At 42.6% G+C, this 27,047-nt stretch overlaps 1 protein-coding gene across 6 annotated transcripts in view; it reads right to left on the reverse strand.

Annotated features, from left to right (window-relative positions):
• Positions 1 to 27,047, reverse strand: part of SLIT2 (slit guidance ligand 2) — a 348,732-nt gene that overhangs the window by 68,671 nt on the left and 253,014 nt on the right. For 4 of the 6 annotated variants that reach the window (XM_041751156.1, XM_041751160.1, XM_041751155.1 and 1 more), the window contains 10 exons: positions 19,865 to 19,936; positions 15,990 to 16,133; positions 15,715 to 15,878; positions 14,706 to 14,729; positions 11,006 to 11,156; positions 8,276 to 8,350; positions 6,582 to 6,725; positions 3,811 to 3,954; positions 2,079 to 2,245; positions 667 to 799 (listed from right to left, as the gene is read on the reverse strand). In XM_041751156.1, coding sequence (XP_041607090.1) covers positions 667 to 799; positions 2,079 to 2,245; positions 3,811 to 3,954; positions 6,582 to 6,725; positions 8,276 to 8,350; positions 11,006 to 11,156; positions 14,706 to 14,729; positions 15,715 to 15,878; positions 15,990 to 16,133; positions 19,865 to 19,936 — 1,218 coding nt within the window. The remainder of the gene's footprint in view (positions 1 to 666; positions 800 to 2,078; positions 2,246 to 3,810; positions 3,955 to 6,581; positions 6,726 to 8,275; positions 8,351 to 11,005; positions 11,157 to 14,705; positions 14,730 to 15,714; positions 15,879 to 15,989; positions 16,134 to 19,864; positions 19,937 to 27,047) is intronic. The other 2 variants (XM_041751158.1, XM_041751157.1) reach the window with 1 other exon arrangement.

A 27,047-nucleotide genomic window follows, 5' to 3' on the forward strand; every position in this document is an offset into this window, starting at 1 on the left:
AGGTGCGCACGCGCATGGTGCTGGGGATCTAGAGGGGTGTATACTGACCATGCAGTCTGCGGTCGTTATGAAAAATCTTAGGGATAACTGGCCCCACACCCTTCACAATCTAAAGGATTCTAACTCAGGTCCAGAGGGCAGGACCTCTTGCTAAGGATTAAGATTATCCCAGCTTCTTCTACATCCTGGATATTTACGTAACCCATGTGGGAAGCTACTATCCAATCAGGGGACACAGTGGTAAAGAATAATTAACCATATGGAATATCCCAGACATCGTAGATAAGCTAAATACAACACAGCATCTCCCAAGGTGTATTTGATGGCATCTGAGTCTTGCAAGATGGTCCAGGGAAGAGGGCTATGGAGACAAACACGGGTGGGCGCTATCTCATCTTTTACCGCCCTCTCTTGGAGCATCACAAAAACCTTAGCATGATACCGATGCTGAGAAATCCCACAGTGAATAGGAAGGAAACACACACAACCAGCATTCCCCAAGCGTATCTAAGCTGGCTTTTATATGATCTTAGGGCTTGACATGATGCTATTTAATGGCCTACAGAACAGAATTTGGAGACGGGCCTCTAAAGACTTTTGTTTGGTTTCCACTTCCTGCGTTGAAATGGGATTTGTTAAGGACACAGAAAGGCAAGCTCTACTTACAGTTCGGTGACGTCTCTGGGAATACCTTTGGGCAAGACCTTCAGGCCCTTGTTGCTACATCGGACAACTGTATCCAAGCACGTGCATTCCGTGGGACAGCGCGAGAGTGGAGAACAGCTACTGTCGTCATTTCCTAAATGGCCAAAAGAAACACAGGAAAACCCAGATGCGGGGCTTTGGAAATGCTAGAAGGGATGTTGTGCTTTGACCCTGACAAACACCAGAGTCTTGAGCCACGAGATCACTTATGTGCGTCCAGCGCCTTGAGTATTTACAAACTGATGCCATCCGTTCTACAGAGCACTGCTTTCTGATTGCCTGGGGCCGGATTCCAGGAAACAAGTCACAATTTGTATAATTCATCCAATCATAACAGCAGTTTTCTTTGTTCAGTTATTTATAAAAATCACACTTTTAATGAGACTATGTAAATATAAACTGAATTACAGAGAAATTATAAGGACACAGCCGTGAAGAGACATAAAGGGGTAGGTTAATTTAAAACGTTTAGCAGAAAAATCTACATGCCCCTCATTTTATTTTATTTTATTTTATTTTATTTTATTTTATTTTATTTTGTTTTTCAAGACTTAGTTATTTATTTATTCATGATAAACATAGAGAGAGGGGGGGTGCAGAGACACAGGCAGAGGGAGAAGCAGGCTCCATGGAGCCTGACGCAGGACTCGATCCCAGGACTCCAGGATTGTGCCCTGGGCCAAAGGCGGTGCTAAACCGCTGAGCCACCCAGGGATTCCCAACATGCCCCTCATTTTAAAATCTAAGGCTCAAAGGGGCCCTCCCTTCACCTGGCTCTCCCTACCTTACAAGGCCATCATGAGAATCAAATATTGTGATGGACACAGAGCACTAAAAAGTGAAAACTGGGGATCCCTGGGTGGCGCAGCGGTTTGGCGCCTGCCTTTGGCCCAGGGCGCGATCCTGGAGACCCAGGATCGAATCCCACGTCGGGCTCCCGGTGCATGGAGCCTGCTTCTCCCTCTGCCTGTGTCTCTGCCCCCCTCTCTCTCTCTGTGACTATCATTAAAAAAAAAAAAAAAAAAAAAAAAACAAAAAAAAAACCGTGAAAACTGCTATCTTTGTCAGGCTTACTAGAATTTCTATTTCTTTTAAGCCAATTGCTTTTCTCCTTTGAAAATGGCAGTAACCAAAAGCAATGCTTAGACTAACGATGTCACAACGAAGCTAGAGAAACGGTGTCAACCACACTTTGCAAACTGGGAAATTTAAGTAAAATTTTCGGAAACGCCAATCAAGCCGACGTGGATCCGTGAAGGCAGCTCTGAGGAAGTATGTGCCCTGTTTCCAGACCTAAACAAACAAGAGCAAAAAATGCACAGGAGACAGCCACTGAAGGCCTGGTGACCAGAGACCTAGCAAGGCCTTCTTACCGTCGTCACACGTGAAGTCTTGAATGGCGACGTCCTGGATGGGGATTTCTTTGAGGAAGTACGGTTTTTGACAGCGAGGATTTCCGGTTACAATTCGTTTCTTCCTGAGCCACTCGCCCAGCCAAGCCAGGTAGCAGTTGCAGTTAAAAGGGTTGGCCAACAGGTTTCTAAGAGCCGCGAGGAAACAACGCAGGGCTGAGTGTGGGGTTCCAGGGTCTTACTTCTCAAAACCCCATGCTGCCATTTCCCCCCCAACCCCATTTCTGCTAAAACTACTGCTCCTCATTCATGCTTGCCCCTACCCACCAACCACCTCCCCCCGCCTGCGCCCGGCCATTCACTCTCCATCATACTCAACACACAGGATGCTTTTCTTTAGGCTAAGATATTTATGTTTGGATCTTAAAAAATAACCACACTTTCATGTAAGAATTCTTCAAATGATTTCATGCAGAAAATAAAGCGAGGGCAGCAATTTTGGGGGTTTACACGCTGGATCCCGACAGAGATCTCATTCAGAGAGAATTTAAACTCGTCAGCGATCTGACGTGCTGTCAAACTTCCCTACACTGATAATGCAGTAATTTAATATAAAGATGAAGGCTGATTACCTTATATTATTGAGTTTAACCTGACAACAGCTATTTCATTAATTTGTCATTTCGAGATTTCCATCTCTTATTTGCTCCAGAGAATAGGTTTCCCATCTAAACTGACAGCTGAGTTGATTAAATGCCAGTTATAAAAATGAATTTACTTCTACAAATCTCAATACTTTTGGCATCTCACCACTTCAGCACAAACCTATTGACAACCTTATTATTTATAAACATGCCATCTTTAATATGCACAAATTATTCACTCGATGTAAAGTGTCACATTTTATGTGGAAAGAGGATTAAGTACTTCACTGATGGATGGATGCTTCCCGCAAATTATTTCTTCAGTGACTTGAGCTATGTGGGATGTGTTTTTTTTCTAACTACCTTTCCAGTTAGATTAGTATATTTAGATGCCATCGTTCCTAGGAAATCAAATCCGTTGTAGGATTTATCATTTCAAACATTGCTTTTTACATACTGACATTTAAGAGAGCTGAAATACATTGTTTAGATGTTTTTTTTTTCCCTCTTAAAAAAAAAAAGACCTTCTGAGTTCTGACTATAGATCTACAAATATTCCTTATTTTCTGTCTTCATAAAATGTGCTCTTGGACAGGCTCAACCTATTTCTTCAATGTTTTCCTAATATCGTGGTAAATGCCCTCTGGTGAGCTGTTTTTATTGTTGGCCCGGCCATCCTAATGTAACTCCTGTCGCCGTGAATGCTCCTTTGGAGCACAGTTTGTTGGCAATAACCTTATTAGCTCCATTTTTATGACACCTGACGCCAAAAGGACTCTGGTGCAAGAACACTGGGGAAAAGCCACGACGTTACTGTGATGTGCGGTGCCATCGAGTCACACTAAGACGCAACTTTAGAGATGACGTCACATCACATTGTCGTAAAATAGAGCTGAAAAATGTTACAGTCATCGTTGGATTTCAACACCTGGCCGTAGGCAGCGTTGACAGGAAAACTACGGCACGTTCCACATCGACAAATTCTGTTGATCCCCGAACACTTGCCCCCATTTTTGTGAGATGCCTGATGAGGCCTTCAAACGCGATTGGTGACAGCAAGCGATGCGACGCCCCGGGGGCCGCCCCTAAGGCGCAGGCCCGGTACTTACAGGGTGGACAAGGAGTGCAGGGTGTCGAACGCCCCCGGCGCGATGGTGGCGATCTGGTTGTCGTACAGCGAGAGCAAGCGCACAGAGCTCAGGCCCGTGAAGCTATCGTTGCCAACGCAGCTTATGCGATTGCTTCGCAACATCCTGAGGGAGAGAGGACAGTGGGTCACTAGGCCCCGCACGGGCAGGCGGAGGGCAGCGCGGGCTCGGGAGCCCAAACCGGCCGAGGCCCGCAGGTCTCGCACCTTTTCTTCCCCCCCCTTTTTTTTTAAAGATTTGATTTATTTATTCATGAGAGATACAGAGACGCAGGCAGACGGAGAAGCAGGCTCCCTGCGGGGAGCCCGATGCGGGACTCGATCCCGGGACCCCGGGGTCCCGGCCTGGGCCGAAGGCAGATGCTCCACCGCTGGTCCACCCAGGGGGCCCGCACAAACTATTTTCTTTATGAGAATTATTTTATTCCTTTAAAGTTTGGGACTTGAAAAGAGGCGATCGTTAGCAGACTCCAGTTGTTCACAGTAAAATTTAAACAGGCTTCTCTTGAAAGAATTCGGACTTTTCTTTTTTCTGAACTTTTGGTCGTTGCCGTCAGTGGGATTAACGCCGTTGTCCTTTCCCCATCACGGCCGAGGTTCTGGCTCCGTTCTCAATTCTCCGTTGAGGCTCCGAAGAGGCAGGAAACAGTCCTTGAAAGCCCGACGTGACAAGGAACAGCCGCCGCGGGTGTCCCCGGGAGCGGGCGAAGCCGTCGCGCCCTGGACCCCTCCGGCCCCGCGGTGCCCCTGCCCGGCTGGAAGACCGCAGGACCCACAACTGGGAGGCGAAAAGAAGTGGGCAACAAAGTGTTCCCGTAAAATTCTAGGTTGTTCTACGGGAATAAAGGACACATGGATTTCCGCGGTCTCCTAGGGCACAGGCAGGGGGAAAGCAGGACGCCGCCTCTCACTGGGGCATCGTTTTACATCCGGAAGCCAGTGCCCCCCAGAAAGGGGGTTTCTGTCCACGCTGCCATGGGCCGCGAGTGACCAAGAATCCGTGGTCCCCGTCGGGCCGGGGTCCCAGCCTCCTGGAGCCGTGGGAGGACGCTGCGCTTCCTGTTGCTGAGACACCACCCGGGCACCCGGCCGCGACATTGGAGCTGCGGCCCCCGAGACTCCGAGAGGCCCCCGAGGCCCGGGGGGGGACGCAGTCCGGAGAGGGGGCTGCTCGTCGGCATCTGCCAGCCTCCACGCTGACGGACGCCCCCCCGGGGACAATCACATCTTGACAAACCTACTTTCGTTCTTTGGACCTCGGAGCTGGGGTCTAGGACCCTCCATCGGCCTCATGCAGTAGAGCGGGTGGGGGCCGCGGCATCTGTCATCGGTGCCCAAGGTCAGAGGGAGAGAAGCTGCTAGAAACGCACCCGAGGAGAACAGGAACGCAGGGACTGTCGGGGTGGGTCATGTGAATGGAAGCAGCTGGCAATGCTCCGCGAGCCCTGGCGCTGTTACGGCCTCACCCGGGTGCCCCGCACCTCCTACCTTGAGCCCACCCTGCCACGTGGCTGCATCTAGAGAGGATGGGGGGCTGTTAGGACCGGTGTCCTGAGGGGGACAGCAAGCGCACCCGCTCCGCACAGGAAGGGCCGCCCAGGCCCGGGGGGCTCGGGTCAGCCGCCCGCACAGCCACTGTCGGGCTCCGGAGCTGCAGGACAACGGGTCTCGGTGGGGGGGCCGTCGGGTGGGCCGCCCTCCTGTCCCCACGCCTCCTTGCTCAGCCCCTGCGGGCACCCCAGGAGCAAGCGGCCCCCCGAACAGGGCCCCCCAGACAGGCTTCGGCGTGTCCCAGGATCTGGGTTCCGCGGGTCCTGGGGCGGCCAGGGGCAGGGGACACAGCCCCGCGGGCACGGGCCCTGCTCCGCCCTCCCGTCCCCAGCACCCGCGCCTGGCAGCCCGAGGGCCCCATCGTTGTGGTCGACCACACGGTGCAGGGCACGCGGCGACGCCTGGCCCCCCACTGCCCGCCCCTTGGCCGCCTCCGGGTCACCTCCCGAAGCTCGGGGCTCTGACCGGCGTCCCCGCCAGGGCCCAGGGAGCTACTGAGACCCTGGAAACGCGCACGGGGCGGCAGGTATTTTGCTCTCCGCGGATCCCTGGCCTCTCTTGCCAACGGCGTTTAGGAGCCACAGACTGTCCCTTCCCCTCCCCCCACGCCCCGAGGGAGTGGCCGCAACCCACAGCGTGTTTCTTCGCAAGGGGCAGCACCGGGTCTCCCGTCGGGCAGCCCCTCTTTTCAACGAGGCCTCAAGGAACAGACGACGGGGTCCGCAGGTAAGCTGCTAGCGACCCTGCCGCAGGGTGTGGCCTGGGTCCTGGGGTTCGAGCCCCAGCCCAACAGCGAACGTTGGACGGAGGCGTCTGAGGCAAAGGCAGGAGGACCGACGCGCTGGGGCGGCCCAGGGGCCAGATCCCAACAAGCGCTGGAGCAAGGACTTCAGTTTGTTGTTGTTGTTGAGCAATCAGCAGCCAGGAGGCATTCTTGAGCTTTTGCAAGCAACACACGTCAGTCAGGGGCATCTGAGCACGGGGATGTTTGCACGCACAGAACACGCGTGTGTATGTGTGTGTGTGTGTGGGGGGCATGTGCATGTGCTGGTGAGAGCCGGAGGCAGAGGTGGGTGGGGGGTGAGCAGGTGTCGGCGCTGCTCCCCGGGGCCCGGGATGAGTGTCCCAGGCCAGTGAGCGCCAGGGCTGCGGCCGAAGCATCCCTCTGCGGAGAATACTTACAACGTTTTCAGGCTTTCCAATCCCTTGAACATCTTATGCTGAACATTTTCCAAACGGTTACTCGTGAGAAGGATTTCGTTTACACCAGCTGCTCCTTCAAATGCTCCTTCTTCAATGTCTGTGATCTTGTTGTTGCTGAAGTTTCTAAATAATAATAATAATAATAATGAAACAAAACACTGTTGAGACGAGGATTGTGAGCTTTTCTTTCTAACGACGAGGACACTGACACAGTACATCCGATTGTTTTCTTCTCGGGAACAAGGGTTTCATGATTTCCCAGCCCTTCACTGCCCAGCACCCCTGAGGTTCTGAAGAGACCCCAAGTCCTACTCCGTGGGGTCTGATGATGATACTGGGGGAGAATGCCGGTGGTGGAAACTACCAGCCCCATCGATGTTAGAATGATCCTGAAGGGTCCCCCAGGAGCATAAAATTCTTGAGGTCAGGTATTTTGCACGGATCTTTATGTCCAGCACAAAACCTAATAAGGAACTTTTACAATAAGGGTCCCTGATAAAAACGATGGAATGAATGAATGACTCAAAGAAGGCAGCCACGTAGAGAAAAGGGTGGGCTAAGTGTGAGTTTTCAGGTGGCATCAGAAATGTCCCTGAATATGGGTTTGTTGGCAGTTAAACTGCTCATTGTAGGCATGAGTCAAAACAACCAACGGCACTGACTATTTTGTGTGCCACAGACTCTACAACGCTTGGCCGGAGGGCAACGACAGCCGTGGAGGTGACGCCTGCCCATAGGTCCTACCCTCCGCGTCCTCCTGGTTCCCGCCAAGACCGCACAGGCCCCCAGAACAGGGACCGGTGTGATGTGTCATTTCCTGCGTCCCGGAGCACCGCACCCAGTAGCTGATCAATAAACATGTGTTGGATGAAAGGTGCGGCTATAACGGGAGCACAATCAGGGTCAGTGGAAAGGAGAACAAGCAGCGGGAACCCCTGTGGGACGCAGGAAGGAGTCCGCCCGGCCACGTGCAGTCGGCGCGGCCCCGGGCCGCTCACACTACGCACAACGACGCTCCCTTTCGCTTCCGTTCTGATGTGTCCTCTTACTTGGACATTGTTCCCTTGGCCTCCGGGCCCGACCCCTGTTCTGGGCCTCCCTGCCTCCTCCTTGGGCGGGGGGCGGGGGGCAATACTGTCTGCTGCTGGAACTGCTGAGTTCATAAGCTAATTTTAAAATATGGGTTGTGGGTACGTAGTGACACAGACGAGCTATCAGGCCCGTCTAGCGATCGCGGACTTGGACTACCTTCTAAGGAAAGTTTAATGAAGCAAAAAAGTCAAATAGTTGACATGAATGTGCTGAAAGAGATAGAAGAGCGTGGTTTAGGGAACAGTAGAGGAAGTTACAAAACACTGCCGGGGCCATTTCTAATGAGCCTCGGTTGCTGCGTTCCTGCTGTGGCCACGTAACACAGCAGCTGTGCGCATCAGTCAGGCGCCAGCGCTCGGCCACAGCAAATGCGGGTGGCGTCGCTGGAATACATAGGAAAGAGGTGAGGACTCGGGCTCCTCTCAGAAAATACCCTAAATTCATGTCACAGGTAGTCAGCGCAGACACGCTTCCCCTTTATACTTTCCAGTTTCCAAAGGAATCTGAATAAAACCGCACAGGGATTTAGAAAAACACACCACACCACAGAAATTTGAAAAGGTGGCTAATGCACGGCTTACATTTTACGTAACTGCGGAAGTTTCTTGAAGATTCCTGTAGCTTCCAGCACTGTGAATTCATTATTATTGAGACGCCTCGGGGAAAAAAAAAAAAAAAAGAAATGAAAGTTTTATTACCAACAGCCAGGAAAGGATGAAGTTTTACCTTTCATCCAGAAACGTAAGATCATTTCATGATTATTCTAAAGTAAAATACAGAACGTGTGTCACGGGAAATCTGCAGATTTTTCCCCATCTCACTCAAAATTTTAATGATCAAAATAAAAAATGCGAAGAAGCACACTGCAAAGAAAACCAATAATCAAAAATCGAACCCAGCTCCCACGCAGTAATCCTGTAGCGCAAAGTTTCTCAGACCATTTTTTCCACGTTTATCCCTCCCCCTGAAAGTATTTTTCCCCCAAAAAGCATTTTAGAGCATTTTTCCTAATCATTTGCTCTGCATGTTTTTTGCTAATAGCTCTTAAGATATGCAATTTATATGCTTTCATGATATGCAGTTTATAGGTGACATATACAACATTCACCCTTTTACATCGTACCATCTAGTAGAGCTTAGAGCAAATTCACAAAATTGCACACGTATCTTTGCTACCTAATTTCAGAACATATTCATCACCCGAAAGAGAAATCTCATACCCATCAGAAATCACTTTCAATTTGTTTCCCTCCTTGCCTCAGTCCTCGGCAACCATGAATTTACTTTCTGTCTCTATGGATTTTCCTATTCTGGACATTTTCATATAAGGGAAGTCATAAAAAAACGTGGCTTTTTTGTGCCTGGCTCTTTTCACTTTGCTGAATGATCACAAGACTGGTCCATGTTGAACATACAACAGTACCTCATTCCTTTTTACGGCAGAAAGTATTTCGTCGTATGGATATACCAGTTTTCTTCATCCCTCTATCAGCTGCTGGATATTTGTGTTGCTTCCACTCTTTGATTATCGTGAATAATGCTACTACCAACACTGCTGTGCGAGTTTCTGTGGATATATGTTTTCAACTCCTTTGGATATGTACACTAGTGTAAAATCGCTGGGTTACATGGTAAAACTATATTTAACAACTGGAGGGCCAGCCAAACTGTTTTCCAAAGATGTGTCACTTTTATATTCCCCCACAATGTATGAGGGGTCCAATTTTGTGTGTGTGTGTGTGTGTGTGTGTGTGTGTGTGTGTGTGGCCATTCTAGGGAAAGTGTTACCTCATTGTGGTTTTGATGTATGGTTCCCTAGTGCTTGATGATACTACACAATTCTTTAGTTACTTCTTGGTCATCTGTGTATCTTTTTTGGAGAAGTTGCATATAGATTATTTGGGCACCTTCTGACTGGGTAAGGCACATTTTTATTGTTGAGTTGTAATAGCTCTTTATATATTCTGGATCTAAGTCCCCTATCAGATAGATGATTTGCAAATATTTTCTTCCCAGTGCTAATTTTTTAAATGCATAATTTAAAAAATCCTTAATTTCCCGAAACACACACAAACTCTCCTGACAGATAAATTAGATGCTAATGCTATGATTCTTAATTGACAAGTAAGCCTGTTTAAGCTGTTATTATGCTGGAAGACATAACCTGAATTATTGTAATAATATTGGAAATATACAGAGCTTCCTCCATGACCCCAGAGTTCAGGCCTTTTACTGCAAGGTCTCCACACAATTCCAAAAACTCTGGAGATTTCAAATAAGTTTCAAAAACTAACAGGAATAATTAAAAAAAAATAAAAAGTATCGCTATAGCCACAGGATAGTTTCTGTCATCTCTTTGAAAGCAATATATTATTTTTAATTATTCACATTGTTTAGAATACACTAAGTAACAGGCACGTGTGTAGGCGCAGTGGGAGATAACGTAGAAAACCCAATCCTCCGTCAAGGAGGTACAAGCTGGCTGCAGACAAAAGGATTATAGGTGCATTAAAGGACAACTGACTTTGCAAAGCACTCAATGGCAAATACCAGATGGTGCTATACATAAACGTTGCTAAGATGTTCAGAAAACAATGAGCTTCCACCAAGTTTTTCTTGAATTCTAAGAACACTAGCATGACTTTTATAAATAAAGGCACTAAAGGCAAACCATACATGGCAGAGAACCTACAGATGATCCAACAAACATATTTTAGCACCTCGTACGTGGTAGGCCCGAGTTAGGGTTATAAATAGAAGCCCGAGCTCATTGTCCTTTCAGTTGTTCCTGCTATGCTATCCAGGGTTCAGAAGGAAACTCTCCTCTGTGCTTTAGTACTTGATAATCACGGAGTCCTTCCACCTCCCAGCCAGTCAAGTAATAAAGCCTAGAACGGCTCTCTGAATTCACAATTAACACAGATTCAAGACGGTGACTCTCCAACTATTTTATCTGGTTGCCACAAAAGACTATATACCTTCGAAATCTGTTACATGTTTAGAAAAATGGGTGCAGGCATAAGCAATACCCAAGAAATAGAGATCAAAGGGATGTTCTTATCATTGGCATTATTAAGGGCTAACTGGATTTTCGAGAGGTGAATTAATTTCCGCAGGCACGTCTTGGACAAGAAAGATGAAGCAAGATGGCTTCTGATATATCCTTGTACAAAGAAGAGTCATGGCCATCTGTGCTAATTAATTAAGATCAATCAAATTATTGAAAATAAAAGGGAAAGACAAAAATTCCAATGCTACGATGCTCTCATTCCCTCCCTCCCAACCCGGATTTTGGTCGAAGATGAACTCACAGCTCTGCAGTGTACTGGGGAATGTGGTCTGGGATTTTGGTGAGTTTTTGATTGGAGCAATCTACTGTGGTTCCTTCACAGCGGCACTTTTCAGGGCAAGCCAGATCTGCAAAGCAGTCCCCGCTTAATTTTGATCGATAATCTTCTGTACCTAGTGAGGATTCAAGGCAAAAAAAAAAAAAAAGATACTGAGTCTAAAGGTTAGAACATTTGTTAATTTGTAGGAGGAAAAATAGTAAGATAACTATAGATTATGCAGCAGGGAGACAACTTGGGGAGTTTTTGGTCAATGGATGTCAGGAGAGGGTTAAAACAAGGGCTTGGAATTTGCTGGAAAAAAGAGTAACCAGATTCACAGGACAGGAAAACATTAATAGAGATGAGCTTTTCACAGCTGTACTTTCTGCTGATCCAGTTATGAGCCATTCTAGCCTATTTGACAGCTAATCATACAATGGCTATTAATCGTTACAAAGTTTATTTTTTCTCCGAGTCAAGAATTTTAAATGTATCCAGTAAGAAACATAGTCCTATATATCATTTTTTTAAATTAGGGCTTTCAAGGCAAATAGATGTCCTCAGGTTTTAAAATTTTCTATGGTCTTATATTATTCTCTCCCTCTCACATAATCTTCGGAGACGCCTAAAAAAAGCCCTCTTTTTTTTTTTTTTCATTTTGATTTTATCAAAAGAGACCAGTAAATCCTGATTTAAGCCTCAGCAGCTTGCCATGCTGTAGAAAGCTGCGTGACGTTCCATGGTGCTTGACGGAACCATGTTTTACTCATACCTGGCAACCACATGGTTAGATCAAGCACAACAGAAAATCTCGCTACATAATCACTACACCATCCACTAGGCCAAGGGGAAGACCGAGAGGAAAGATGAAGGGAAGCAGGAGAAAAAGCTACAGACGTTCTGGAAACGTAATACTGTTTACATGACATGCATTCTTCCCGCAGAATGTTTATGACCATAGTAAGAGTATTACTACCGAAGAGTTCCTGGAAACACAAAGTAGGGACTACACTGAAAGGTGCCTCCACTGTTCCTCAGAACTGCAGAATGGAAACAACAGCTTTCGGGAACAACATCCAGGAAGAAGTTCAAGGTGAGCTACAAGGACAACAGAGAAGCTCAAAAGATCTGCGGTTTCTTCTTGAGAGGGGGGGAAAAAGGGCGCAAAAGACCGAGACTAGAAGAAGGTACAATCAGGATTGAGAAGGGAGGACATTATGTTTCAGATCAGACACTTTTACTTACAGCCCAAATGGTGAATTCCTGCAAAAGTAAAGATCACCAAGAAGGAGAGAAAGAGCAATCCCAGTTAAGATTAATAAACACATATATGAAACTAGCTAAGGTCTCTTCCTTCTTTCCTTACTGTGGCAATGACAGGGGAATGGCATAGTATGACAGCGATCGTCATGCTTTGCAAACTTGTGTAGTGATTTTTTTTTTTTTTTGAAGCACAGTGGTCTTTCAGGAAAAGCAAGGGCATACAAGATGCACAGCACAAATTAAGTTCTTGTCGATTCCTTTAAATGATGAACTCTCTGCAAGATAGATTTTCTTTTGAGTTATCACTATAATATCTAGAAGGCCATACAGAACCGTGGTAGGCAAGTACACATGCAAACTGAAGTGAAAAACCAATCAGGGAGATCCTCGAAAACAAATACATCTGGATTGATCCTTAGGTTGTGGCTTACATGCTTTTCAATGACCTTCCCGACTTATAAATAACGTCACTTAGTCGAAGTGAAATCAGAACCTCCTACAACTGCAAAGCTGAATGTAATCGTTTCATCAGATCTGGGCAATTAATGCCAGGGCATTTACGGAGGAGGAACTGCTGCACTGCAGTGGAAGCTTTCATTTTAAAAGTGAAATGAAGAAGTACTGGGAACAAAGGTCTAAGTGGCAGGGACGTCAGGTATCTTACATTTAAAATAGTCTGCATTCAATGCAATGACAATGATGTTTATTTTATGGAGACTGTTTAGGTAGGCTAAAATTTTTGCTGAAATCTAAAAAAAATAAAAATAAAAATAAAGGGAGAAAAGGCCCAAAGAATCCTTCTGAGTCCTGTCTCCTATTATTATGGCTTTAATGTAAATCGAATTATCAGAAATTGACAATTTAAGCCGTGATATCACAATAGAAAATGTATTTTTAATAAAACCTATTTTGACTTCTGTCAATAAATAGGCAAAACTGTATCAGAATTTATAAAAACAATCCGATGTTGGTTCTTCAATTTGTGAATCAGACATATTAATTTCTAAGTTACTAATAAAGTATATTTAAATGTAACTGACTGAATCAGTTGGTAACAATGACATTAACTGCCATAATTTGAGGATTTCAGTAATATTAATGTTTTATCCCATAGGTGTTCTGGTGTTTAGTAGATGGCTTTTTTTGGGGCAAATAATAGCTATCAGAGGACTTTCTGCTTAGTAATGAGGTAAAATTAATGAATTTTAAAGATTGCCTATGAAGGCCAATCAGCTTTTCTTTTCGACGTGTTACTTCTCATGTAACCATTATAATGTACAAGATCTTAGTGGCCCTTCTAGCTCCAAATAAGTAATAAAACAAAATCTGCTACATGCCTTAAGTTATTCAAATTATAAATCAATAATGCCAATTAACACATATCTCCTTAAAACAGAGACAAAACCCAGAACTCTTCTTTAAAAAATCAGCACGGTTTTTGCATACTAACACCGCATAAATGTAGCTGCTAAAATATATTAGAGTCCAGAATATCCCCAGGAGATGGTGAAGGTAGCCAATCAATTACTAACATATTTTTATATAATGGTTTAAAACAAACAAGTCAAGAGGCATTTTACACAATTGGCAGGCAAGGAAAATATAAGTAATTTCAAAGAGCTAGTTCCAGAATCATCAGCCTTGATAGCGTTAAGATTGTAGTGGTAAAACATTTCAATTACTTTTCTAAAAACGACATTTCATTCGTCTGCCTGAATTATTCAAGGCATTTAGTGCCCAGGAACATCTGATGCTTTCAGGATGTACGTCAATATAGTTTCTATGGAGTCATCGTGTCACTCCAGGTCTGCAAGAATGTGAACGCCCAAGGCTTACTTGCATAAAAACAAGCAGGAGGCTGCTGTTTTTGTGTAAAAAGTGAAGCAACAGTACGGCCAAATAAAGCAAAAAGTAAGGGGCGCTTTTTTAGTATAAACCATGATATTTTTTTTTTTAAAGTCAATTTCACGACTGAAAAGACAATTCCGTGTGTGGGTGGCTGATTTCATGTAGAACTAGTTCTTTGACAACAGAAAGGTCTCTGTCTTTAAAACCAGCTCGATAAGCTACATTTTAAAAACAGGTTGAAAGATCAGATATACGACATAAGGAGAGAAAATGATTTAAGTAGAAGGCATAGGTTCACACATTTTAGCTACTGTGAGAAGTTTTAGATAATGTGCCAAAGTGAGAGAGAAAAAAGAAGATGGGGGTTCAATAATATATATGTCTAACATCAGAAGCTGCATGCAAAGGTCAGGTTTTCAGGAAACAGCTACAAGTGATCTATGCAGAAGTCAGTCTATCTACGGGGTACCCACTGTACTTTCAAACGCATGCATATCAGAGTTTCAGAAGCTACATTTTATAAGGTCAGGAAAGGGTGTCTGCGTTAGTCCTACTACCGAGCAAAACCTACCTGGAATGAAATACTGTTCTTTAGCTAAATAAAAAAAGAGAAAAAAAAATAGAAGATGCACCTGAATGTCAGCAAGCAGAGATATGAGTTATATTAGATTAAGAATGGACTAAAGGTACTACAGATAATTAAGGGAATTATATTCACAGCAGTGGCTGAAGTATACTAATGTACAGTGAGTAGTAAATGTCTCTAGGACCATGGACAATAAACAGCTTTGTTCTGATATTAGCTTTTTAGTATGAATTAACTGCCGAATGTGAAATACCCCTGGAAAAGTCAGCAAACTACCCCAAACACAGAGTGTACTTTATCATAAGAACACAGAGAAGATGAGACCAAAACAAACAGCAAATTTCAATGAAGAAGGCCCTTTAATTAACGGTCACACAGTGGATCTATAATTGGCTTTTTATAAATAAATATAATATTCCTCAAATACTAAAAGATGGGCTTTTGGTAAAAGAAAAAAAAATTATCCTCACAGTCCTATTTTTAAAACAAGAGGGGGAAAAATAAGAAAACACTTTTAGTGTGAGAAGCTGAGGGATCAGGAAATTTTCTCCCCCAAGTTCTGAGCCTAAGCAAATCACACAACCAAGTCTCAGTTCACTTTCCGAAGAAATGAGAACATGATTGATTACCTTCGGTTTCTCAACGGAGAAAAATATGACAAACGTGAGACTTAAGAGACGTAAAAAAAAAAATATCCTGAGCTTGCTAAAAGGCCTTTGTGAAGTTTGAACCTTAAAAATACAGTATGAAGTATCCAGGCCTCTTTTTTTTTTTTAATTTTTTTTTTTCCTTTTTGGATCTAGTGTCAAAAATATTTCACCCAGGAGCACCATAGGAATTGCGTCTACAGCTGCCTTTATTGTGTCCTTGATGGAAGAAGAAGAAGCATGACCTACAACGTCTGGTGATTCATCCGAAGACCAGCTGTCTCTAGGTCTCCATAACCACTGTTTTTGGTAACACAGGGGAAACGTCACAGGAGGTAGGGAATTACCTGAACAACGGAATTTCTTGCTTTTGATCTGTCCGATTCTTTTGTTTGCCAGGCGCCGGGGGCTGGTGCACCGGGCACCACTGGTCTCGATGGGGTTGGTGTGGAGATAGTCCGCCAGCCACTTGAGATGGCAGTCACAAATGAAGGGGTTCTGGGCCAGGTGCCTTTCAGAAACACAGACAGAACACTTTATGCAAGACTCGCAATGAGCTAAGTCTCGAATTCACAGTGAAGACAGCGGTCATCGTACGTGATCCAAGGCGTATTATACATACATGGTCTGAATGGCCCGGAGAGGTGAGAAGGTCCCCTTGGCGATGGTCTGCAGCTTGTTGTCGTACAGGGAGAGAAGATTCAGGTTGTGCAGATCCTGAAAAGCATCTACCCGAAGGCAGTTTATCTTGTTGGCATTCAATAATCTGTTTGATCAAACAGTTGCAGAATTAAAGCGTAGCATCTCGTGAACCCACCTTCAAGATTCTCTCCTTCTTGAGAAACACAAGGAGTCAAGGGATTAAAACAGTTCTCGGAGCCTCAACACTGGCACTATAGCTGGAGCCAGGACCACGGGGGGAGGATGCACCAGACGAAGCAAGGGTCGTGCGCGCCGACCAAGGCCTACAGTCTCGGGGTCCCCGCGCAACTACCCAACGGAGATTACTCAACGTGGTCTCCGGAAGATGAAGACGTGGTGCAGGAGGCAACGGGGGGCGAGGCCCAACGTGTCAGGGCGCCATAAAAAATAAATGTCGCGGAGCACGAGGCTCTCTAGCTGCTCTGGGCAGAGGTTCAGTCTGTTTCCAAAACAGAAGCCAGATCTTTTCAGACACAGACCGCTTCCTCCCGGGGCGGGGGCGGCGGCGGGGGCGGGGGCAGCCACTCCAGGTTCTGTGAGTGAAGGGCCCAAGGTCCCGACAGGCTGCCTTAACGCCCAGGACGACCCCGGGCGCCCCCACCGAACCCGGGACCCCCGATTTCTCTCCCCTGGCCGCTTCAGCTCCAGCCCCACCCAGCTCCTCGTCGGGTCTCCGCTCTCAGAATGTTCTGGGCCCTGGCCCCTGGCTCCTCTGCCTCTCTGTGCCCGCTGCAATCCCCCCTCTGAATTCAGCCCACCCTGGCGCCCTCTTCAGTACCGTCACCTGTCTCTGCCCCGCCCCAAGCTCTTAGCACACTCCATTCCTTGACCAGGCCTTTCCCCTCTATTTTCTTGAGTATATATTCCTTTCTGTGGCATATACCTTATTTATCACATTACTGCGGACATTCATTTTGTTTTGATCCCTGACATGTCTCACCTGCCTGGAACATTCTACGGGCTCCATACATAGCTGTTGTTGAATGGACACTTTATGACCCTCTTGGACAGTGACATGGCTCATAACCCTATTAAAGGCCCCAGTCCCACATTATAAATATCCATTTCACTTGGTTTAACACAACATCCCAGAAACTCTTTTTTTGTTTGTTTTTGTTTTTTTTTTCAAGCATGCTATCAATATTCAACTTCAATTTTCTGTGGAGCTGTGGTTTACAAATGAGACTTTGGCCAATGCCATTCTTACAGGTTTTCTGTGATGGTGTCTGAGCTTTTATACACGCTGGCCTCCCTTTGGGAACACCCCAGCCCCGCCCTCCACTGTCCTCAACACTCCGGCCTACCCCAGCCTCACGGAAAGCTCACCTGTTCCAGAACGTGACTTCCACCCAACTAAAGTATTTCCTCCTCTAGGATCCCCAGGATATTGTTCAGTGCTACTGAGTCCTGGCACCTCCTTTATGGAGACCTTCTTGTTGGCCCAAAGGTGGACTAGTGCCCTCGTAGGCTGAGAATTTTGTTTTTTTGATTCTTTTTTTCCCTACTAGCATTTACTTTACAGCTTCGATAATTGAAACTTGAATATTTAGTAGCTCAAAAAATATATGCTCTGTCGTTTGAGTTCATATACCTGATTACTTAACACACTGAAAAATGTTTTCCCTTTTGTCAACCAAGAATCTCTATTATTAATTAACCTAGGGTACTTCCTCTGCTTCGCTTGCTTTTTTAGGGATCCACACACATGCAAAGCTGTGACTTCCTCGGGGTAATTCTTTGCTCCTTTTTTTTTTTAAAAAAAAAAACAAACAAACCTCCCTTTGAGGACCTGACATTTTGGCCTTCTTTGTGGTCCCCATAATAGTTTCTTAAAGACTTAGGAATTGGTTTCAGGAATGGCCCAACAATCTCATTTCTTCATTCTGCACCACAACCAGGTCACACCAATCTGTCAGCTACTGAAGGAGTCAAAGAGCAGAAATAAGAAGGAAAAAGTGGGGAGCCTCAGAGACAATTGAAGAAGGTGCTGCTTTGAGTACTTTGCACTTACTCTGAATCATGTGGTCTGCAGAGTAGGAGAAAGTAAGTGTTGGGCACACTCCCTTCTTTTGTTCCTTCCATTTACCTACTCTTTTCCCAGTACCTCACTCTGTTCAAGCAAATCTAAGATGCTTAACCAAGTTCTCAGCTAGCCATAAAGAGAAAATTGTGTCGCTTTAGCCCTGGCAGGCTTAAGAATGGGCTTTAATCTGGAGATAAAATATTAAGCTGAAGGACAAGGATAGCTTTTTAAGTAAGATTTATCTGCATACAGGTCCCACGGCTTCTTAACCTGATTGTTACATCAACCACCAGTAAGCACGTGTGGAAGGAAAAAGGCGGTGCTATTGAAGGGTTAGTACTAGACAGGCTGGTGATAGCAAGAGATTGCAAGTAAGTGGCAAGGGTAATAGTGCTGGGAGAATGTAGAAGAACAGCAGAGAAGCAAATAACACACGGGCAGTATCTGGCTACAGCATCCAGCTATACCCGTAGAGTCATTCTATTAAAGATCAGAGACAATATTTGCTGAGCCCACCTCAAAGGTTAAAAACATAATTTGAAACCCAAATAAAGACATTAGGTCACAAGATCCAGTATTTTTAATGACTTACTGGTCTGTTGTGAAGCCAATTTACTGGGTTGTACAGAATTAAAGAGATTAGAAAGAGAGACAGAGAGAAAGATGGACAGAGAATGTAGCAAAATGGAGAGGACTATACACGGTACAGGGTATACACCGATCTGCTAACAATTTCCTTCATCGGGGTGTGTGGGAAAACTGGGTTGTGATATAAAATATGTTTCTGGATAATGATGAAAATTTAAAACATGAATACCATGATATGATGATAACTTACATTTATCAAGGAAGGAAAAAGATCTACATGGAAATCTGTGGTATTAGGAGTAGGTTTTTTTTCTTTTTTAACCAAATCAATGATATAAACCTCAAATCAACCAATGAATGTACCAAAAGAGAAAATAGCAATTGAAACTTAAGAATTTTAAAGTAGACCATCTATGAAGCAGTTGAGAAGACAGTATGTATACTCATCTTTGCCTCCACAGCAGCTAGGCTAGTGGACGCCCCAAATGAGGAACTCTAGGTGTTTGGTGACTTGAGCAGAATGGAATGATCTAACACTGACAATCTTAACACTAGCATATTTTTTCCAATTTCCTTCCCATATGAGCCATCACTAAAGCAGCTGTGGTCAGGTTTTGTTCGTCTACATAGATGCATAGTAATTCTTCTTTTGAGACAGAGGAGTGGTAGTTACGTCTAAGCAGAATGGTTTTTAGAAGATGAGGTCCAGGGATTCACAGAGAATTTTCTCAGTCAACACCAGCTGGAATGCTACTGCTGTGTTCTGAGCCTCTGCATACCACCCTTTGGGTTGGGACACGGTACTGCAGCATTGTCACTTCTGCAGATGCTTTGGACAAAGATGGGGAAGCCTACCACTACGTCACTCTCCTTCCCAACTATTGTTAAATCAAAACAGATTTCACAAAGGTCAGGAACCGCACAAGCTTTAAATGACAGAGTAGCCAGGAAGAAGCATACATTTGTGACAGGCAGACAGAAAGGTTTTGAGACAACTTTAAAGTACTGTGTCTTCAAATAAATAACCACCATCAATGTTAGCTGCACTAGACTAATCTTTTCCATTTCATTAAATTATGTCATTTGGGGTCAAGTGTTTCTGAAGTCTCTATAAACCTATGAGATGGCACACTGACTAAAATATAACGCTTGGTTCAACAGATCAGAAATAATTGAATACTTACAGCAGCTGTAAGGAAAACAGTCCTTCAAATAAACTTTTTGGGAGTTCCGTAATTTTATTTCCATAGAGGACACTGAAAAAAAAACATAATTTAATTGCAAAAATCAGACATCAAGCCAGCATAACAAACTGATCCAACACATATGTATTCAGGCATACAGGAGGTTACTGAGCACTCCATATATCATAAAAACTATAGTTGAGTAAACAAACTTTAATTTGCAAATATGTGTTTTTCCTGATTATAGATCAGATATACACTGAGAAGTTTAGAAAACACTAAACCACAGGGGTGCTTGGGCATCTGAGTCAGTTAAGCAACCAACTCTTGATTTCAGCTCAGGTCATGACCTCAGGGTCGTAAGATCGAGCCCCATGATGTTGTTGGGCTCCACACTCAGCAGAGAGTCTGCTTAAGGTCCTCTCTCTCGTGCTCCCTCTGTCCCTCTCCCCCACTTTCTCTCTCTCTAAAATAAATAATCTTAAAAAAGGAAAACACTGAAAAACAAAGAGGAATTAACAAAAATGAGCACAATTCATGATTTATTGCCCTTTTATGGACATGTCCACTGTTAAATTGTCATATTTTTCAGCACACACACACAGTTCGTATGTAATGAGTGCTTAACATATTGGTAAGAAGTAAAACGCATCTAGAAAAAGGTAAGGTTTCTGTAACATCATGCGTATGCTTGAGAAACCTAAGATCTGTGAAGAAAGTGATCACTGATAGGAATACAGAAACATTTTTGAAACGTGTGTTTCTCCAAAAATATGATCAGGAACGTATCCTTATGGTTTCCACCTCTGATCAGCCACTGAATGCCGCCACCAAGTGCAAGCATGACTTAGTCCCTCAGTATACCTGGTGCCTAGCATTGATTTGAGTATGCGGTGATATCCTAACATAGGATTGATGAGTGATCACTCTCTGATGAGTGGAATGAAAAAATAAAGTAGCAGGGGAATCAATTAAAGAATAATTTAAAAACTGGATGAAATGAGGGGATTTAAAAAAAGATTTTATTTATTTATTAATGAGAGACACAGAGAGAGAGAGAGAGAGGGGCAGAGACACACAGGCAGAGGGAGAAGCAGGCTCCATGCAGGGAGCCCGACGTGGGACTCAATCCCAGGACCCTAGGATCACAACCTGAGCCAAAGGCAGATGCTCAACTACTGAGCCACCCACGTGACCTGAAATGAGGGGATTTTAACAACAAATGAATAGAAATGGGTTCACTCATCATGTTGGCTATTAATAATAGGTCTGCAATGATGCCTATCTACATTTTTTGATGCCTATCTACTTTTAACCCCCAAAAGTAGGAAGCCATAATTATGAATAGGAAAAAATAGAAACTATTATCCTTAGAGGGAGAATCTGGCATTATAGATCAAGAGTTGTAAAGACATTCATGAGAATTTTTACATAGTTTTGCTCATGGGAGTTTAAGAAAATAATCAGAGACAAACAGTATTTTATGCACAAAATGTTAATCACAGCCTAATTTTTAACAATGAAAAAAATGGACACAAACAAAATGTCTCCAAACCCCCAACAAAGGTACTAGTTAAATGCATATTTCACATTGATAAAAATTGTATTTTGAATTTTTTTTTTAATTTTTATTTATTTATGATAGTCACAGAGAGAGAGAGAGGCAGAGACACAGGCGGAGGGAGAAGCAGGCTCCATGCACCGGGAGCCTGATATGGGATTCGATCCCGGGTCTCCAGGATCGCGCCCTGGGCCAAAGGCAGGCGCCAAACCGCTGCGCCACCCAGGGATCCCTAAAAATTGTATTTTGAAGAGTATTTAATGACATGAAAGTGATGATGTAACCTTAAATTTGAAAAAAAAAAGCCTAATAAAACAGTATATTCTAGCATGATCTTGATTTTATTTAGAAAAATATACACCTGTACACACACATAAAAAAAAAAAAAAGAAAATCTCTGGATGGCAGGCACTTTGCTATTCAGAAGTGATTTTAATTTGTATCTATATATTTTTCATTTTTTAATTTTCTCTACAATGATTCCATTTCTTCTGAGAATAAGAAAAATAATCTTTTGGAAAGACATGAAGGATGTCATATGTAAAGGAGAAAGCTGAAATAGGAATCTAAATAATTAATATGTTTGGCAGCAGTACATGATTTCTGTTTGAAAAGGAAGAAAATAACAGTACAAGAGGAATGAATATGAGTGAGCGAAAAGCTGTTGTTTCCTTTTAAGATGTCAGTGAGAGATGGGATGTATTACAGTATAGGAAGAAAATTCTCAAGGGAATAAATAAATATAGCTGGACACTATGTGGTGTAAGGAGACATTCCGTTTGTATAGGTCCCAGTGGTATAGTTATTATATAGCATAACACAAAAACTCACTTATGCAGAATATAAATACTTTAAAAAAGGTAAGTCAATTAGAGAAGAAACCACTAAAAAAATATCAAAGAGTAAAAGAGAAAATTCTATATTGTCAGGGTCAAAGAGGTAAGGGAATTAAGAAAGGATAAGCAATAATAACTTGTATTTTTAAGGTCAAGAATAAGAAAACAGAGGGCTTTTGGAGACACACATAAGCAGATCAAGGTGGAACCATTTCAGGATATTCGATGCAATGTCATGCAACTGATTAATTTAACAATATATGGCATATACTTATTATGTGTCAGGAACTTTACTAGGTTCTAAGGTGGTGTCCAATTAAGCTGAATCCAATGGTTACTTGCTGAATATTCATCATTTACCCTATAGCCAGGCTAATATGAGTGAGTTTAATGAAGTATGATTTCAAAGAGCAACCCAAAATACCAATTTGGAATACTGAAGGAGTTTCATATTTTGAATGCATTGAAATATAAGAAGAAAATAGGATGCAAAAAAGTTGTGGGGGACCCATTCTTAATAAGAATTAAGGAGCAAGTTATGAAACTAGAAATAAAATATGAGAAAAAAATATGGAAAGAACACAAATACAGGAGGTAAAATAACACGTTACTAAACCATGAATGAGTCAACCAAGAAATCAAAGAGGAAATAAAAGGATACATGGAGACAAATGAAAATGAAAACATGATGGTCCAAAACCTTTAGGATATAGGGAAAGCTATCACAGAGCAAAGTTTATAGCAACACACGCCTTCCTCAAAAAGCAAAAAAAAAGTTTCAAGTGAACAACCTAACCTTGCACCTAAAGGAGTTGGAAAAAGAAAATTAACAAAACTCCAAACCAGTAGAAAGGAAGAAAGAATAAAGATTAAAGGAGAATAAATGAGACAGAAACTTAAAAAAAAAGAATATAACAGATCAATGAAATAAGGAGCTTCTTGGAAAGATAAACAGAGTTGATAAACCTTTAACCAGACTCATCAGAAAAGAAAAAAAAAAGAGAGAGAGAGAGACTGAGAGAAAGAGGACTCGAGAAATAAAAACTGACACCACAGAAATACAAAGAATTATAAGAGAATATGATGAAAAACTATACACCAACAAATTGGACAGCTTAGAAGAAATGATAAATTCCTAGAAACAGAATCAGGAAGAAGGAGAAAATTTGAACAGACCGATTACCAGCAACGAAATGGAATCAGTGAAAAACAAAAACAAAAAAACAAAAAAACTCCCAACAAACAGGAGTTCTAAAGCAGATGGCTTCACAGGTGTATTCTACCAAACATTTAAGGAAAAGTTAATAACTATTCCTCTTAAACTATTTCAAAAAATAGAAGAGGAAGGAAAGTTTCCAAATTCATTCCATGAGGCCAGCATTACCCTGACACCAAAAAGAAGAGAACACAGGCCAATACCTCTAGTAAACACAGATGCAAAAATCCTCAACAAAATATTAGCAAACGGAATCCAAAAATACATTAAAAAATCATTCACCACAATCAAGTGGGATTTATTCCTGGGATGCAAAGGTGGTTCAATATTTGCAAATCAACCAACAGGATACATCACATCAGGAGAAAGGGTAAAAACCATATGATCATTTCAACAGATGCAGAGCCTTTGACATTTTACAACATCCATTCATGATGAAAACCCTCAACAAAGTAGATTTATTTATTTAATTTTATTGATTACCCTGGATGTTTTAACTTTTTTATTTGTTTATTTTTTCTTAATAAATTTATTTTTTATTGGTGTTCAATTTGTCAACATATCGAATAACACCCAGTGCTCATCCTGTCAAGTGCCCACCTCAGTGCCCGTCACCCAGTCACCCCCACCCCCTGCCCACCTCCCCTTCCACCACCCCCAGTTCGTTTCCCAGAATTAGGAGTCTTTCATGTTCTGTCTCCCTTTCTGATATTTCCCAAACAAAGTAGATTTAGAGGGAACACACCTCAACATAATAAAAGCCGTCTAAGAAAAATCTACAAGCTAACATCATCCCCAATGGTAAAAAACTGAGATCTTTCCCTATAAGATCGTGAATAAGATATGGATGTCCACTCTTACCACTTTCATTCAGTGTAGTACTGGAAGTCCTAGCCATAGCAATCAGACAAGAAAAAGAAAAAAAGGCATCCAATTTGGTAAAGAAAAAGTAAAATCTTCACTGATTGAAGATGACATGGTATTATATATGGAAAACCCTAAAGACTCCAGCAAAAAACTACTAAAACTGATATATTAATTCCATAAGGTCATAGGATACAAAAATCAATATACAGATATCTGTTGTGTTTCTATATATTAATACTGCAGTAACAGAAGGAGAAATTAAGAAAACAATCCCATTTGCCATTGTGGCAAAAAAGAGTAAAATACCTAGGAATAACTTAACTGAGGAGGTGAAAAACCTGTACTCCGAAAACTATAAAACATTGGTGAATGAAACTGAAGACAACACAAATGGAAAGATATTGCACACTCATGGATTAAAGAATAAGTATTGTTAAAATGTCCATGTGACCCAAAGCAATCTACAGATTTGATGAAATTCCTATCAGAAAGCAAATATAAGCTATTGGGACTATATCAAAATAAAAAGCTTCTTCAAATCAAAGAAAACTATTAACAAAACTAAAGGCAATCTGCTGAATGGGAGAAAATATCTGCAAATGATATATCCAATAAAGGGCCAGAAATGACATATCCAAAATATATAAAGAATTTCTAGGGATCCCTGGGTGGTGCAACAGTTTGGCGCCTGCCTTTGGCCCAGGGCGCGATCCTGGAGACCCGGGATCGAATCCCACATCAGGCTCCCGGTGCATGGAGCCTGCTTCTTCCTCAGCCTGTGTCTCTGCCTCTCTCTCTCTCTCTCTCTCTCTCTCTCTCTCTCTGTGACTATCATAAAAAAAAAAAAATTAAAAAAAAAAAAAAGAATTTCTACAACTCAACAGCAAAAAACCTGAAATAATCTGATTAAAAAATGAGCCAAAGACATGAGCAGACATTTCTCCAAGAAGATATACAAATGGTCAACAGACATGTAAAAAGTTAATCAACATCATTGACGGGGAAATGCAAATTATAACCACAATGAGATATCACCTCATATCTGTCAGAATGGCTAATATGAAAAAGACAAGAAACAACAAGTGTTGGCAGGATGTGGAGAAAAAGAAACTCTCGTGCAGTGTTCTTGAGAATGCAGACTGGTGTAGTCACTGTGAAAAAACAGTATGGAGGTTCCCCAAAAAGTGAAAAATAGAACTACCATATGATTCAGTAATTTCACTACTGGCCATTTACGCAAAGAATACGAAGATACTAATTTGAGAAGATATACGCAGCCCTATGTTTATTAGCAGCCCTATTTACAATAGCCACAATATGGAAGCGGCCCGAGTGTCCATAGATAGATGAATGAAGAAGATGTATATATACAATGGAATACTACTGAGCCATTCAAAAAGAATGAAATCTTGCCCTTTGTGATAATACGGAGGATCTAGAGAGTATAATGCTAAATGAAATAAACCAGTCAGAGAAACACAAGATACCATGTGATTTCACTCCTAAGTGGAATTTATGAAACAAATTAACAAATAGAAACAGAGACAACCCAAAGAACAGACTCTTAACAACAGACAGCAAACTGATGGTTACCAGAGAGGAGGTGCATGGAGTGATGGATGAGACTGAAGGGGATCAAGGGTGCACTTAGAACGAGCACTGAATAATGTATAGAATTGTTGAATCACTATAGTGTGCACCTGAAACTAGTATCACTGTATGGTTAACTATACTGGAATTAAAATGAAAAAAATAAAAGGGGAAAAAAGAATTAAAGGGCGAATAATTTAGAAGGTTGTTCATTTGGGGCTTTGCTTTAAAGGTTGTCTCAAACAGCACGAACAGAGGTTAAGAGGTGTGTCATATGTATATTATGAAACTATTTTCCCCCCAACTAATCATTGTTTTCTTTATGATCATGTTAAAAAATAGATGTTTGTTGTTAATGAGGCAATTTGGGTACATGGGGAAATACAGAAGAATATCACAAAATAATTCATATTATTAGACATAATTACTATTATTAGATATATGGCGTTATTAGATAGATGGACTGTCAATCATAAAATGTTATAATAAAGAAATACTAAATGTGATGGAAATGAAGTTTCTCTCCAAAAGGTATAGCAATACTAGAGCTGGTATAGAGTTTTCTTATACACAGTGAGATCAAATCAAACAAGAAAAAAGGAATTAAAAACATAAAAAGTCCAAAGATCAGAACAGAGAAGCTGGATGAGAGTCAAGAAAATAGGACCAAAATCCATAAAAACGGGGAAAAGTCATGTCATCACATAAAGATAGAAAGTGAAAGAAGGCCAGTGAGAATCTGTGCTACATTCCTAGGAGGTAAAGAAAATCCTTAAAAAAACCCCACAAAACTGTAAGATGAAAATGAATTCAGCTGAAAAGAAAATAAATACCTGAGGGACCTGGATAATATCATCCCAATACCAACAGTGACAAATTGGGTAGCTTCTCTACAGTTTTCTAACACATAACTTACGTCCAGCATACTCTATGCAGTGTACACGTATGCCGACCAAGAATTGTCTTAGAGTCCATGGGACCGATAGGGAAATCTTCAGCATTTCTTGCACCTGCTACCAGAAAGAAGCCAGGAACTGTAAGCCCAGCTTCACCCTTGCAAGTTTCAATGTTAGGACAGTAGGAGTAGGAGACGGCAAGAGCCGGTGGCCCGTC

Source organism: Vulpes lagopus, chromosome 4, assembly GCF_018345385.1.
Source record: "Vulpes lagopus strain Blue_001 chromosome 4, ASM1834538v1, whole genome shotgun sequence".
Classification (NCBI taxonomy): Eukaryota; Metazoa; Chordata; class Mammalia; order Carnivora; family Canidae; genus Vulpes; species Vulpes lagopus.